The sequence below is a fragment of the Miniopterus natalensis genome, chromosome 9, assembly GCF_054644295.1.
Source record: "Miniopterus natalensis isolate mMinNat1 chromosome 9, mMinNat1.hap1, whole genome shotgun sequence".
Classification (NCBI taxonomy): Eukaryota; Metazoa; Chordata; class Mammalia; order Chiroptera; family Miniopteridae; genus Miniopterus; species Miniopterus natalensis.
Window position 1 is genome coordinate 26,180,202 of NC_142089.1, and position 14,776 is coordinate 26,194,977.

The 14,776-nt window shown below is 50.9% G+C and overlaps 2 protein-coding genes, 1 long non-coding RNA gene and 5 other non-coding genes across 8 annotated transcripts in view; 5 read left to right on the top strand and 3 right to left on the bottom strand.

The window, feature by feature from the left end:
• Positions 1-7,537, bottom strand: part of LOC148092411 (uncharacterized) — a 26,743-nt gene extending 19,206 nt beyond the window's left edge. The window contains exon 1 of the long non-coding RNA XR_015715034.1: positions 7,490-7,537. This is a non-coding gene — a long non-coding RNA (uncharacterized LOC148092411). The remainder of the gene's footprint in view (positions 1-7,489) is intronic.
• On the top strand, positions 1,420-4,162 carry RPS8 (ribosomal protein S8). The gene is made up of 6 exons (XM_016199245.2): positions 1,420-1,494; positions 1,916-2,022; positions 2,519-2,618; positions 3,016-3,191; positions 3,431-3,560; positions 4,004-4,162. Exons 1-6 carry the CDS (start codon positions 1,491-1,493, stop codon positions 4,111-4,113), a joined length of 627 nt encoding a protein of 208 aa, XP_016054731.1. The 5' UTR covers positions 1,420-1,490; the 3' UTR covers positions 4,114-4,162.
• Positions 1,749-1,830, top strand: LOC148092412 (small nucleolar RNA SNORD55/SNORD39). The gene has a single exon (XR_015715084.1). It is a non-coding gene; the product is annotated as a small nucleolar RNA SNORD55/SNORD39 (small nucleolar RNA).
• On the top strand, positions 2,338-2,441 carry LOC148092413 (small nucleolar RNA SNORD46). The gene has a single exon (XR_015715091.1). It is a non-coding gene; the product is annotated as a small nucleolar RNA SNORD46 (small nucleolar RNA).
• Positions 3,254-3,324, top strand: LOC148092414 (small nucleolar RNA SNORD38). The gene has a single exon (XR_015715087.1). It is a non-coding gene; the product is annotated as a small nucleolar RNA SNORD38 (small nucleolar RNA).
• LOC148092415 (small nucleolar RNA SNORD38) lies at positions 3,823-3,891 on the top strand. Its single transcript, XR_015715086.1, has one exon. It is a non-coding gene; the product is annotated as a small nucleolar RNA SNORD38 (small nucleolar RNA).
• Positions 7,538-7,697: 160 nt separating the features above from the next.
• On the bottom strand, positions 7,698-10,964 carry BEST4 (bestrophin 4). The gene is given in 10 exon segments (XM_087820623.1): positions 7,698-7,852; positions 7,855-7,939; positions 8,050-8,229; positions 8,302-8,382; positions 8,495-8,692; positions 9,004-9,081; positions 9,556-9,710; positions 9,824-10,057; positions 10,632-10,726; positions 10,813-10,964. Coding segments are annotated over 10 exon segments (1,413 nt in total).
• A 3,449-nt stretch (positions 10,965-14,413) lies between these two features.
• Positions 14,414-14,520, bottom strand: LOC148092416 (U6 spliceosomal RNA). The gene has a single exon (XR_015715124.1). It is a non-coding gene; the product is annotated as a U6 spliceosomal RNA (small nuclear RNA).
• Between the last annotated feature and the right edge of the window lie 256 nt (positions 14,521-14,776).

Here is a 14,776-nt window from a genome sequence, read left to right on the forward strand (position 1 = left end):
TTCTTGTATTTCTTTATGCCAGAGGTTGGTGAACTACTGGAACTAATGAGGCCCATGAGCTGAGTGGCTTTTGTGTTAGAAAAAAATTCAAAAGCATAATATTTCATGACAAATGAATCCCAGCATAAAGTTTTACTGGAACATAGCCATATCCACTTGTTTACCCTTGTCTATGGCTGAATAGCTGTGACACAGACCCTATAGCCCACAAAACCTATTTACTTACCCTTTACAAGATAAATTTGCCTTATGCTGTCTCCCTAGATTACATTCATTCTGGTAGCATTAATTACCATTTATATACCAATGATTCCCAAAAGAACATCTTCTGTCCAGATCTCTTCAATAAGGATGACCAGACATGAACATTCAGCAGCCTGTTGTCAGGGAGAGGGAGAATTCCCCTTTTACCCTCTTTAGTTCTTATGGCGGGAATAGTAACAAAATAATAAAATTGACATAAGACTAGATTAACAGAAGAAAAATTTACATGTGCACATGGAAGAATCACAATATGATGTTCAGATAATAAAATGAGGCTCCAATAAATGATCAAACCAGGCATCTTTTAATTTTTTTTTTTTTTTTTTTAAAGAAACAAATTTGTGAGAAACTGACAGGACAAAGAAAGCTAGTGCTCAGGAGAAAGTAATCTAAGCAAAGTTTGGGTTTGGGTGGTAAATTAGTAAAAGCCAATGTTTGTTTATATACACTGCTCAGCTCTGAGCGCTTTAACTCTGTCAGTAAGGGGCAGGGAGGACACCTTTCACACGGGATACTTATTTCCCGCATTCAAGGAGACCAAGGGAGAGTCGGGGTGCCTTTCTGCTTCTCAAGTAACTAATTAAAGTAATCACTATGCCATATGTTACTTTGGAGTGGCCTGTCTCGGGCCTCAACAGTCATTGCCACTTAACACGAGTCACCAAGCTCCTACCTTAGCCTACTCTACTTCAATAAAAATGGCATCAATATTCACCCAACTGATCAAGTGAGTTATTGAAAATTCCTAACACATCTTCCTCTCCCTACACCCCCACATCCAATCTCACCAAACCCTTCAAAACAAACCCAAGCCCACCCTTCCTTTCCATCTCTACTGCCTTTCACCCTTTTCGAACGCACCCACGTCTCTCATCCTGGACCACTGGAAAAGCTTCTAAAAGGAGTCTTTTCAAAAAGTAAACAAAGCCAGGCTATTCCCCCTCGGTCGTGTCCCAAACAGAGCCTTCAACCTCCACCAAAGCTTGCACAGCTCTTGGCGCAGCGACACTCGCCACCTCAAGCCCTCCCCAGGGCTTCGGAGCTCAGAACTCACTTTCACGCCGGCGGGCTCCCACGCGGTTGCAGACACGCCGTAACTGCAGGCCTCTAGGACGCGTCGCAAAACCGTCGTAACTGCCTGCCACTTACAACGTACAGGGCGGGACTGCGTTTTACAAACCGGACCGTGATTCCTTGCGTTTTCTCTTTCCAGCCGGCGCCGAGCTATGGGTAAGTGTTGCTTGTGTGGCTGCTGGGGTTGAAGAGCTGTTCAATCCGGCGCCATCCTGTCTAGCAGCTAAGTTAGGAGGGTGGGCGCCTTGACCCTCGGCAACGAACAGCCATGAGGAGGGTGATGTTTGGGGTTGGGCCACCGAGCCGACTCTGGGGCTGGTGCCAGAGCGCGAGCCGGTGCCGGAGCGCGAGCCGGGGCTGCAAGCGGCACCAACATGGCTGCCGCGGGAAGGACTGCGGGCTGGGCAGCACGCGTATGATGACACCTTAGGACTGCTGTAAAAACTCCTGAGTGCTCAGTGGGGAAGCCAACCTTGGAGAACTGAGCGTGCGGCCCGCCCTGCTCGGGGTCTGGAGCGGCAAGGCTCGGCCCTGGGTCCAGTGGTTCAAGCTTCCTCGCCCCCTCCCCCGCATACAGGCATCTCTCGGGACAACTGGCACAAGCGCCGCAAAACCGGGGGCAAGAGAAAGCCCTACCACAAGAAGCGAAAATATGAGCTGGGACGCCCTGCTGCCAACACTAAGGTGCGTGCCGAGGCCTTGCCTCCGGCTGGGCTCTGTGGTCCGGCCTCTGTCCGTGGCTGTTGAATCTTGGGGGGTGGGGGGGGTCCGAGATGTTTCAGGTGTGAATGGCCTCTTCACTTTTACCTGTTGGGTAAATACTAAAGAGATGCACGGAAACATGCTGTATATTAGGATTGAAAAACGCCTGGAGGGAGTGGGCTCCGCACATGCTGGTTAGAAATCTGGGGTTTTTTTTGTTTCCACGAATTTGCGTGTGCCCATGCTAATCATCTCGGTATCGTTCCAATTTTTTATTTTATTTTTTATTTTGGAGGTAACTAGAGTGATGAAAAAAATACCCTTAGGTGTGGTGTGGCTGTCTTGGCCACCTGTGTACCACTTGCCAATGCTAGGACTTGTCATAGTTACACTGACTGTTTCCTCCATCCAGCCCAGGCTCCCTTCCCCTTGTCTTCCTTTCCTTGTAATCTAGTTCCTGTCTCCTTGTGTGTTGTAGATTGGACCCCGCCGCATACACACAGTTCGAGTGCGGGGAGGCAACAAGAAGTACCGAGCCTTGAGGTTGGATGTGGGCAACTTCTCCTGGGGCTCAGAGTGTGAGTGAGGCCCTCCAGGAGTGGGTGGGAACTCAGCACCTAAACCCTTCTAAGCTTCAGTAAGTGCTTTTAGCAGGAAGCCCATGGCCTCCACCCAGATACTGAAGTTTCTTCTTGACCCTGAGGTTGTGGTAACCAGAGCGGTCTCTCCAGCCTGTCCTCTTCTCTCTCAATTCCTATAGGCTCAGGGAGGGGGCTGAATCTAGAGACTATGTATGTGTGGTGTCAGCCACTTCTGGGAAGATGGGCTTGTGGAAGATGAGCTGGTGCCTTGTGGCTAGGTAAAGGGTTAGAGTTCCCTTGCTTCTCCTTAGGCCCTATTAAGGTGGAGGTGGGAAGGAAAGGCCAGCTGGCCTCTAGTTTACATGGCTTGATTCTGAATTTCTCTTGCAAGCAGGTTGTACGCGCAAAACGAGGATTATTGATGTTGTCTACAACGCATCCAACAACGAACTGGTCCGCACTAAGACCCTAGTAAAGAACTGCATTGTGCTCATTGACAGCACACCATACCGACAGTGGTACGAGTCCCACTATGCACTGCCCCTGGGCCGCAAGAAGGGGGCCAAGCTGGTGAGTTTTTAGGGAGCCAACCTCCCTGTAGGGGTGGGGGGAGGCCAACCTGATCCTAGCCGCCTTGTGATGAAAATTCTGTCCAGTTCTGCTACTGAATGGAGAGAGAAGAAAACCTTCAGTGCTGAGGAAGGCAGCAGAAGTTGAGGGGTGTGGGGTTCAAGGCTATGGTTACATTCTTTCCCCCGAGCTAGGACTTTGGGACCCCCAGCTAACCCATCTCTGTCTCCTTTATTCAGACTCCTGAGGAGGAAGAGATTTTAAACAAAAAACGATCAAAGAAAATTCAGAAGAAATATGATGAAAGGAAAAAGAATGCCAAAATCAGCAGTCTTCTAGAGGAGCAGTTCCAGCAGGGCAAGCTGCTTGGTAAGATGGCTGTTGTGTTGGAGTCGGGGAGTCATAAGCTGTGGTGTGCTCTCTGCATTTTACCCTTGCTTCACTCCTTTTGACTGCCAGCCATGTGGACTAGAGGGTTCACCAGGACAGTTTAATAACAGCATACAAGTCAATGTTTGGTCAACCTATTAGTGTGAAGCTAAAGTAGGAAATGGTAGGCAGGAGCCCATAGGTCTGAACTTGGCTTCTGCCTCTCAGTTTCAGGAGCAGTATTTTGAGAAGTTGGGGGCTGTCTCAATGATGAAAACTTTGTCCAGTTCTGCTACTGATTTTAAGTGACGATAAAGTATATCTGAGGAGACAGCAGGTTTCATGCCTGCCCCCCAGAATACCTAAACCAATGTGTGTGAGGGCACATAAGTATGGGTAGGGCCACATGATTATTTTGCTAAGGACCACATACTCTCTTACAGCATGCATCGCTTCAAGACCAGGCCAGTGTGGCCGAGCAGACGGCTATGTGCTCGAGGGCAAGGAGCTGGAGTTCTATCTGAGGAAAATCAAGGCCCGGAAAGGCAAATAAATCCTCTTTCTTCCTGTCCTAGCTCATGTAATAAAGGTGTTTAATCTGGGTTCTGTGTCCATGTTGTCTGAATACTTGATCACATGTTAAGAGTGCCCTAATTCCCTCTCCCTGAAGGCCAGGCCTGTTACATAGGCTGTTCCTTAACATACTACAGGGATCATTTCTCACCCCAAAGTGGGGGGTGGATGTGACATGCAGGCCAAACAAAGACCATATAAGGGAAGTATTGCAGCACTGGGGCCCCCAACAATATTGGGGTGTTGACCGTGATTGGAACCTAAGGCAATGTTACCTCTTAAGCTGGCTTTTTTAGAGATCCTGTGCCCCTTGGACCTTGGTTTTAATGGTCTAGAAATCTTGAAGTTACGATTTTCCCTTGAGCCCTAACCCCTTCCCCCTCACTTAAAAGGGTGTATTAGATTACCAGTGATTTCTGCATTGCTAAATCTGAGGGTCGGCTCTCTGTTTTGGCTACGTTGTCTCACCAGCATTTAAATAAGGTTTGTGTTCATTTTTCTGACTTTAGCCCAGACCTACTTGACACCTGCACTTTCAGCATGTTCAAAATTATCACATTCCTCTCAGCTTTCGATTTTCAAATTGTTTCTCAACTATTTGATCGTAACACATACTTGTCTTCATACAACTGCCTCAATCTAAATCTTGGGTCATTCTGACCTTTATTCTTAACACTCCTACATATAAGGTCACCAAATCTTGTTGGTTTAACCTTTACCACCACCTTTACCATTGTCACATTTTTTTATCTTACTTGTCAGTGCTGCTTCTGTTGCCCCCAGTGCAATCCTAGCAGTCAGTGATTATTTTTTTTAAAGATTGGGTGTTGTTTTTTTTTAATATGTCTTGATTGATTTGAGAGACGGGGAGAGAGAAACATCAACAATGAGAGTCATCGACCAGCCGCCTCCCATATCCCCCACTGGGGGGTTGAGCCCACAACCTTGGGCCTGTGCCAGGACCAGGAATCAAACCAGCTACCTGGGTCATAGGTCGTCAGTGCTCAACTGCTGAGCCACACTGGCCAGGTTAAAGATTGGGTTTTTGGCAAAACAGCTTCCCACCTCAAGATCCTGACCAAATACTATGGAACTCAGTATGACCTGGTACATTTTTTCTATAGTCACCAGCATCCTGGCCTTAATTTATGAACACTTCAAATGTCCACCTGGCCTACTCCCTCCAGACACCCTAGTGGGCTCTCTGATGACAGAATTTTACATTGCAGTCCACTCCATAGCGCCCTTTGCCCCAGTTTCTCCTTATCCCTTAACCTGGCATGTTTTGTTCATTTTATTTGTCTTTTTTGCCCTCATAAGGCAAACAGATATGTGTTTCCTGTTGTGTCTCCAGCTTCTGGAAAAGTGCATGGCAATGTGCCAGACACTCAAATATGTGCTGAATTAATGAGTTGGTGAAGATCCAATTTAAAGTTAATGGAAAGTGCAAATATCTTATGAACCAATTCGATTTTGCATTTAGCTTAATCCAATTGGTTCATCACCTTGGCTAAATTGCAGATTTAGGTGAAGAGTTAATTGGGAAAAGTGAACTAGAAGATTAACCCCCTTTTTGAGAACAAAAACTACTTAAGGATAAAAACCCAACCCTCTAAAACCTTACCATTGGCTCTGGGGAGACCTGGCCTCTGCCTTCCTATCCAGTGAGGATCTTCATGTACCACCTTAATAGCTAATGTTTAGCCCTGGTTGGCATGGCTCTGGTGGTAGCATTGTCCCAGTCAGGGCACATTCCGGAAGCAACCAATCGGTGTGTCTCTCACATTGATGTTTCTCTCCCACTCTGAAAAATGATGGAAAAAATACCTTCAGGTGAGGATTTAAAAAAAGAAAAGCTAATTTTATTGAGAAGTGTCAGGCATAGCAAAGCAACACTCAACAGTTTGCCTTTCCTTTTTTCCCCCCACCTTCTGATCAAGACTGGAGGACCTACTAGACAAATTCAGAAAGCTGTGAGCACTACTTTGCCTTTTCTAATTTGAGCTCTGCAAGGCATTGACCCTGATTCCTCTTCCTCCTTTACTTCTACCTCTAGTCTGTCAATGTAGGTTCTCTCTAAGGAGCTTCCACTGCCTTCACAGATGACATTCTTGCCCTGGAGCAAGGCTACCTTCCCCTTAAACCCAGCAAAAAACCTGATGGAAAGTACAAATAAGATATGTATTTGCACTTTTCAGTGAATGGCTCTGTAGAGGTGCTGCTGTCTCCACAATTATAGATTTGGCCACCGAGAGGCTATGAAATGTTCACTATCCCATGGTCACCCAGCAGAAAAGTAGCAAAACCAGCATTATAATCTAGTCAGTTAACGAATACCAGACGCTGCATTCAATCTCTATCTACTCCTGCCTCCCCTCTGAGTTCTGGCATTGGTCATCCTTTGGCCTTATGTTCAGTTGTTTTTTGTTTTTTTAAATCTTTATTGATTTCAGAGAGAGGAAGGGAGAGAGAAACATCAATGATGAGAGAGTCATTGATTGGCTGCCTCCTGCACGCCCCTGACTAGGGATTGAGCCTGCAACCCGGGCATGTGCCCTGACCGGGAATTGAACCCCGATGGCCTGGATCCTAGGTCGACGCTCAACCGCTGAGCCACACCCGGCCCGGCTTATGTTCACTTTTGACATTCACCAATTTATTTACTGGAGGCCGAGCTTAGAAGACAGGAACCTTAGAGAAGCTCAGTTTAGCAATGACTCCAACCCAGTGCTCTGGGACAGTTTTCCATAAGGTGCTTCTCTTAACCATGAACGGAGTGCTCCCAGCACTGCAGATAGACTACAGTTTTCACCCCTTACATTTATTCATTCTCCCCGTTTGGTTGGTGGGAGTGAAAATAGGGAGTGGAAGTCCAGGCTGGGTGGTGTATGTATGTATGACTGCCTTCACATCTGAGTTTAATCAGCCTCCAGGGCAGATCCCCAATCCCTTATCTATCTCACCACACAGCACGCCAACTCAATTTTAAACAATTGTGACTGTACAAGTGATAAATTCTCATTGTAATAAAAATGTACATTACACATAAAGCAAAAGTGCCCAACGCATGCACTTTGATCCGTCTTCAGAGTAAGGTGATCAGGATAAGGTATAGTCTTAAACATCTTATGTATGACTCAAATTGTGATCCTTGAGCTCCATTCCAGGTCTAATGAATCAGAAACGTTGGTACCTGGAACTTTTTAATGAGCCCTCAGTAATGCTGATGCTCCCTCAAGTCCGAGAACTGGCCAAGCCCCCCAATGCCAAGGAAATCAACTGCACCTGGGCTGCAGTCCTCTCTCCCTCGCCCCACGTATCCTTCCCGCTGCATCTCCCCAAACAATCCATCCTACCTTCTTCTCCCGCCAAAGTGAACACATTCCCTGCCTTGGCTCGGCTCTTCCCATCTTCCTCTTTCAAGGCTGGTCCCTAAATGCCCCGGGTCAGGTCACACAGAAGGTGCCGCTCTAATAGGCTGCCGGGGGCAGGACGGGCAATGTCCAGGAAGGGGGGGTGCGGGGGGGGGCTGGGCCTGAGGGCTGCCCGCCCGGCGGCCTCTGCTCAGGGATCCCGGGCCTGGTCCCCGGGACACCCCGCCCCCTCGATGCAGCCCGTCGCTTCGGCGTCCCCGCCCTCCTCGGCCCGGGAGCGCAGCAGAGGAGGGGTCCGGGAAGGTCCCCGTGTCCAGCCCAAGGTCCGGAGGCTGACGGCGGGGGGGGCGCTCCGGCGCCCAGGACGCGGCGGAGCAGCGGGGCCTGCGCCGAGGCGGACGCCGGCCGAGCGGCCCCGGGAGGCGCCGCCGCCTGCGGGCTCGGCTCGGGGGCGTCGCTCACGCCGCGGGCGGGAGACGCGGCGGGTGAGCCTCCCGCAGGCCCGCTGGGCGGCCGGCTGTGCAGAGGCGCGCAAGAGGCACCAAGGCCTTGGCGCCGCAGAGGGCGGGCGGGGGCCGCTCGCTCACCGCGGGGCGGAAGCGCCGCGACTCGGGCGCCGTGGCCGCGGGGCGGGGCGGCTGCGCCGAGCCTGCGTCCCAGCACAGGTCCTTCTCGGCGGGAGGCAGGTTCTGGTACATGGCGTCCACAGGCAGCAGGGACACCTGGGGTGGCAGCAAGTCACGCAGGCCCTCCTGTCCTCCACACCAGGGCTCTGTCCCTGGACCACTACTTACCTGCAAGTTGCGGTCAATGAGCTGGTTGGTTTCAAAGTCACCATCATCCTCACCAAAGGGGTTGATGATCTGTTCGGCCACCTGCAGGTTGTAAGACAGTGTTTTCTGCCCCATTCTCTGTGCCCAAAGTTGGGATGGGCCCTGGGTTCATGTCTGCACTGAGCACACTGGCATGACCACCTGAAGTGCCCACCTTGAGCCAGCCAGCATAGAAGAAGAACTGCAGCAGAGTGGTGAGAGGCACATACACGTCCAGGTCTTCCAGCGCTGGCCCTGGCTGCTGGCCTGGCTTGAGAGGCTCCCGAGGTTTGGCAGCCCCTGCCTCTGGCTCCACAAACTGGCGGCCAACCAGGGAGAGGGCAAAGAAGGAGTATACTGCTATGGTCACCACCTGGAGAAGGGGAAGCTTGGCTGACTGGGACAGGGAGGAATGCTGCCTCTGTCCCTAAGGGCCTGTGGAGGGGGGTGAGTGGAGGGGTGCGACAAGTAATGAAAACATGTAGCCAGGTGTAGCAGCACCAGAGAGGATGTGCTCATCTTAGGGGGTGTCCAGCGGGGCTTCGAGGATGAGCCCTTAGCTGTTCAGTGTCTCGCTAGACTGAACTACCCCAGGGCAGGTACTATCTCTAATTCCTCTCAGTGTCTCACGCATAGCACAGGACATACAGTAGGCACTGGGATTGGCAGGTAAGAGGCAGTTACTTGGGTGTAGACGAGAGGGATGCTGATCCAGTCATAGTGAAACAGCATGCTGCACTTGGCTCGGTACTTGTTCAGCTCCTGGTGGGACAGCGGGAAGAGGAAGTCAGTGAGGGTGAGGAATGAAGAACAGGGAGAGAAGAGGGGAGCCCAGCACAAACTAGGCCTGGGCCAGGTCGGGAGGCTCATTTTGTTCTGAGGTGTTTTCAGGCTGGGGTGCTTGTGATGGGAAGCAATTTAGCAAAGTAATTGTAAGCACAGAACCTGGAGCCAGAATGTCTGAGTATGAAGCCCAGCTTTTCTAGTTAGTTGGGTGACTTGGGTAAATTTCTTTTCCACTCTGTGCCTCAGTTTTCTCATCTGTGAAAGGGGGGCGGTAATGATAGTAACTATCTCAAGGATTGTGAGGTTTAAATGAATTAATGTAAGTACAGTGCTTCCAACAATGTGCAGTATATAGTTGGCACAATATAAGTGTTAAGTGCTAAAATTATTATTCCAGTTTGCAAAGCTAGGGGAAAGACAGCAGATGGGCCTGGCCCTAGTCTGACTCACTTCCAGGAGCAGGCAGAGAGCAATGTCATCATGGATTTGCCCATCCCTTCGTGCCTGGGCTGCCAGGTTGGTGAACCAGACACAGGGGACCCAGTATTTGTTGAAGTCAGATTTCAGGCTCTCAAACTTTTTCCTTTCTTCCTGAGACATGAAACCTGCCGAGATAAAGTGGGTGGAGCACAGACTCTGCCTCTAAAAGCTGTGATCCTGGGGCCCTGGAGCTCCCCCTGGGGGTCAGACCTCCCCTCCCAGGAGGCACATGAGGCACCTGCATCCACCACGTGCTCCATGGTGGGGAAGCGCTTGAGCACCCGGGTGCTGACGCAGCGCAGCACTAGCACTGACGCCAGGTTGGCATAGCGGACAAGGGTGCGGCGCAGCAGGCAGCCGTGCTGGTCCAGGCCATGCACGCTGGCCGAGATGACACACATCAGCTGGTCCGGCAGCGGGATGCTTGTGTACTGGGCCCACCAGCGGTTCACCACCAAGGTCACGTAGAAACCTGGTTGCCACCAAGGGTAGCAGGGATGGGATGGAAAGACGAAAGGCCTGGGAGTCAGCGTGTCCTGCCCCTCAGCCAGAGTGCCTGATCCAGGCCATGTTGAACCAAGGCAGAGGGAAGGTTGCATTTGGCTCCGATGCCCTGCCTTACTGTCAGTAGGACAACCTCTTCCTCTGGTCCCAACCTGATGTGCTAGACCAAGCTGGGAGGAAGGAGGGCAACCCTCCTCAGGCAGAGAAGTGGTGGTTCAAGGCCAGGTAATGGTTAACTCTGACCCCTGCTTAGGTGGGAATGGGGTGTCATCTCTCTCCAGCTCCCCTCCAGTACCCAGAGGTTGGTGATGCCAGTCAGCAAGTGGCTTGGGTTTGTTTGGAGTGAGGATCCACCAAGTGATAGGCAGGGCCTAGCACTCTGGAAACCCTGGACCCCGCACGCAGCTCCCATGCCCACTGAGCCCTCTCTGGTTGATCTCCAGGCTGCGCTGCTGGGGTAACTTCTGACCCTCAGAACTATCAACCAGCCCAAAGATCAGGGAAGACAGGAGGATACCAGGGAGAACTAGAGGGAGCCTTACCTAGGACAAAGGACAAGGGGATGAGATCTGCAGAGCGGTTGCAGTATCGGGCCACCTGAGCATACACATGCCTCTGCTCCTGAGTCAGCAGCAGCCTGGAGAAGGTGCGGGGTAGGCCTGGGTTAGAGGGAGGTGGGCAGCCTCGTCCCCCAAGACCAGCCCTGAGACCTCACCCTCGCACCGGTAGGTGATGCTGAGCAAAGCATACAGGACAGTGAAGAGTAGAAACTCCTTGTACAGGAGCTTGTAGATGCTTCCCCTCCAACGGAGAAGCAGCCCAGAGAAGCCTCCGAAGCGGGCCTCCGCCACTTTGAGAGTGTATGAAACCGTCATGGTGCTGGGGGCCTAGGGTAGGAGGTCACAAGAGCTGTCCCCAGAGCTGTCCCTTTCCCCCAGAAAGCCTTCTCCTTAGCTTGCCTTCTCATCACCAAGCTTAATTCCCCAGGCAACCTCCCTTCAACTCTGGACATACACACCCCAGCCTTCACCCAAGTAGACAAGGTGGGAGGGAGATGCAGAGCAGTTCTGAGTTCCCTCCAGAACTCAGGGTTGCAGGGGTCATGCCAGGGTGGGATGGGACAAGGAAGAGGTGAGATATAGGCCCTCTCATACATGAGGCTTCCCCAGGCTCCTCTTGTACTTGCAGGCCTAGGAATAATCAGATCTTGAACCACTAAAGACAGGAGATTCAACTCTAGCCCAGACCCACCACTATCCCTTGGGGTCTTGCTCTTGAAGCTGATACCTGGACTCCTGAGGCCCAAAGCCTTCTTACCCCCACCCACGCCTGCCTACCTGCTCTGGGCAGCAGCCTGCATTGAGGAAGGAGAACTGGGGTAGCCTTCACCCCACACACACTTAAGTATCTCCTGGGCCATTAAGTTTGACTGGACCAAGGTTATCATTGATGGATTGAGGCTGTCACCCAGCGTCTCCTGGCCCTGGGAACTAGATATGTTTCCCTACCAATGCAGGGCTGGGCTGCCCTTTGAGTGGCAGAATTGCCATCAGCACTGACCCCATAGCTCACACAGATGACACTATGTCCTTGAAGTCAGGATGACAGGGATTACTGTCCCAAGCTGGTCGAGGTGAGAAAATAGATGAATGACAAGTTGCTACAATTATAACAGCTGCTGATCCCAGAGCACTGACTGACAGGCACTGTGCCATAGGCCCCTCTACATCATTCTCTCATAGAATCCTCATTGCAACCCCAGGAGGTAGGAATCATTCCCATTTCACAGATGAGGCTCCAAGAAGCAAATGACTTGCCCAGGATCATACAGCTGGGACGTTTTGGACTTGATGGATTTCAAAGGCTGGAATTGGCCCATCTGGGCCTAAACAAGGGCTTCCATCCTGGGACCAGGGTCCTGTCACCAGCCACACTGCCAGGCTTCTAACCCAGGCTCTGGTGAGGCAGGGTGGCTGGCCTGGCCCTTCCCCATTCCCATTCCACAGGGCTGATGAGACCACAGATCTGGGACTCAGCCCTAGAGATTCAGACTCCTTCAGCCATGTCCAGCATCCTGACTCCTAGGGGTGCCCAGGATCTTGAGTGGTATTTCCACTTCTGGGCTTCAATTTCTTCATCTCTCAAGCAGAGGAAATAATACCTGAGACACCAGATAATTGTCCACCCAGTGCCAAGGTCACCCACAGAAACCCAGGAGTGGTGGTCCCACTTCTGATTTGTCTTGGGGAGCTCCTTCTCCTACACTGTGATCTGGTTCCCTCGCACAGATGTTTCCTAAAGAGGAAGCACGGAAGCGAGAGCCCAAGCTTGGGAGTCAGAGAAACCTGGGTTTAAATTCTAGCTCTCTGTAACCTTGTACAAGTTACCTAACCTCTCTGAACCTCAGTTTCCTCCTCTGCAAAACAGGATCAATAAGACCTTCCTCACAGGACAACTGGGACTATTCAAAGAAATGATGCCCAGACAGAGCCTGGAGCACTGCAGGCATTTAGCTTGAGCTGCTATTATCATGAAAAGCCATATCTGTTCCCTTTGGTTTCCACCTACTGGTTCACTGTTACATCCCAGAACCAGGCAAGCCTTCAGAGATGAAGATTCAGAACTTTCCCCTGATGCCCCACCAGCCTGCCCCCAAGCCAAACAGTGCCAGGGCCTGGCCTTTAACCTGGATACACAAGGCCCTCTGAGATACCCCCATCTCATCTTTACCCCCCCATCACCAGCCTCTACCCAGCTCCTTTTCACTGTTCCTTCACCATCCAGCTCAGAGCACCCTCTGGGAAGTCTGCCATGATCTTCCCATGGGTCACTTCTCAAAACCCTCTAGGTTTCCTCTCTCCTCTCGCAGCAGGTCATCCTATTAGTCTGTGATCTGTCTACAGGGAGATATCCACTCCAGCCCATGAGACCCTCGAGAACAGGACTGGACCTGATTCATCTTGGTAAAGCTGGAGAGGATTTGAACTCAGGCAGGCTTTTCCTTTCTTTTTTCTAGTTTGTGTCTTTTTTTTTTTTTTTTTTTAAATATGTCTTTATTGACTTCAGAGAGAGGAAAGGAGAGGGAGAGAGAGAGAGATAGAAACATCAATGACGAGAGAGTCATTGATCGGCTGCAGCCAGCAACCCAGGCATGTGCCCTGACCTGGAATCGAACCCCAATCGTTAGGATCCTAGGTCGACGCTCAACCGCTGAGCCACGCCTGGCCAGGCATCCCTTTTAACCTGAAAGACATCTGGTTCACTTCCCTCTTTTTCATTAACAATTTTTTGGATGAGTAAGTTCTAGAAACCTACTCATGGCCTGAGGAGTTCTATTCTCCTTCCAGGGCCTGGTGAGATGTCAATATGAGGAGAGAACAGGACAGGTGTGTGTGTGTGTGTGTGTGTGTGTGTATGTTCCTATCTCAGAAGCCTAGAAGACCCAGGGCCTGACCAGGGGAAGATGCGATACCAGCTCTGGGGCCTCTGGCCATCATGGCCATGTAGCCCTTTCCCAAGCTTTGATCTGTGGTTCCTGGAGCATTCTGAACTGCTTACCATTTAAAGAGTTTCTTGTACCTGGCTCCTCTGGGACTGGAGGAGCTCAGGCCCTGAAGTCCTGGGGGCTTCTCTCTGACTTCAATCCTTGAGGGTAACCCAGTTGGCTGCATTTCAGTCCTCCACCCCCAAGCCCCTCTGTGGCTCTCACACTTCTTGTTACCAACTCTGGATCACTGGACTGTGAATTTCCCACAGAGCCACCAACAGGGGAAAAGACCTGAAGCCTCTGCCAGAGGAAGGGGTTGGTCCCCAGGCCCCATCCAGCCCCTCCCTCCTGAGTTTGCTTATCTCCCTTCCCAGCTGCTGACGGGTCCCTTTGATTTATGGTCCAGGAGAGGGAACCACTCCACCCTAAATCACCTGGCCCACCCTTTTTTATCATCCTCTAGCTCTAGCCTCTCCTCCTGCCTGGCTACCTTTTTCTGATCCCAACCACCAGTGCCCCTCTCCCCTCCTTACAGCGGAGAGCTGGATTTAATGGCTTGGCAGTTTACAGCATGTAGTCTGGAGCCAGCCTGGTCAAATTTGCAAACCCATACTCCACCCTGAACTACTACACTAGCTATCAGCATCTCTCTTTTCTTTGGTCCGGCATTAGCACGTCCACCTCTGCACCAACCAAGGACCACCTGAGATCTCTTTATGGCTGAATCCAATAGGCCCTCCCTCCTGAGTCCCAGACTTATTTGACATCTCTCATTTTCGTAAGACTCCCTTAGCCTCTGTGACCTGATTCTGTCAAGAGATTCTTTTTTTTTTTTTTTTTAATATGAAACAGTTCACGAATTTGCATGTCATTCTTGCACAGGAGCCATGCTCATCTTCTCTGTATTGTTCCAATTTTAGTATATGTGCTGCCAAAGTGAGCATTCAAGAGATTTTTTTTTTTTGTATTGAAAAAAACTTTCCCCCAAGAGATTCTTGACTCTGAGTTGCCAAGTGGGCACGGAGTGTGGACATGTACTCACTAAGGGCAGCGGGCCTATCAACATCCATCCTCTGGGGGATGGAGATCCAGAGAGCTCAGAAAAACCTCAGTATGGGCAGAGGTTGTGAGAGACTTTGGGGGAGGAGAAAGGGCACTAGTAAAAGAGACATGCAGACACAGAGTAGTTAGTGTAGGAGG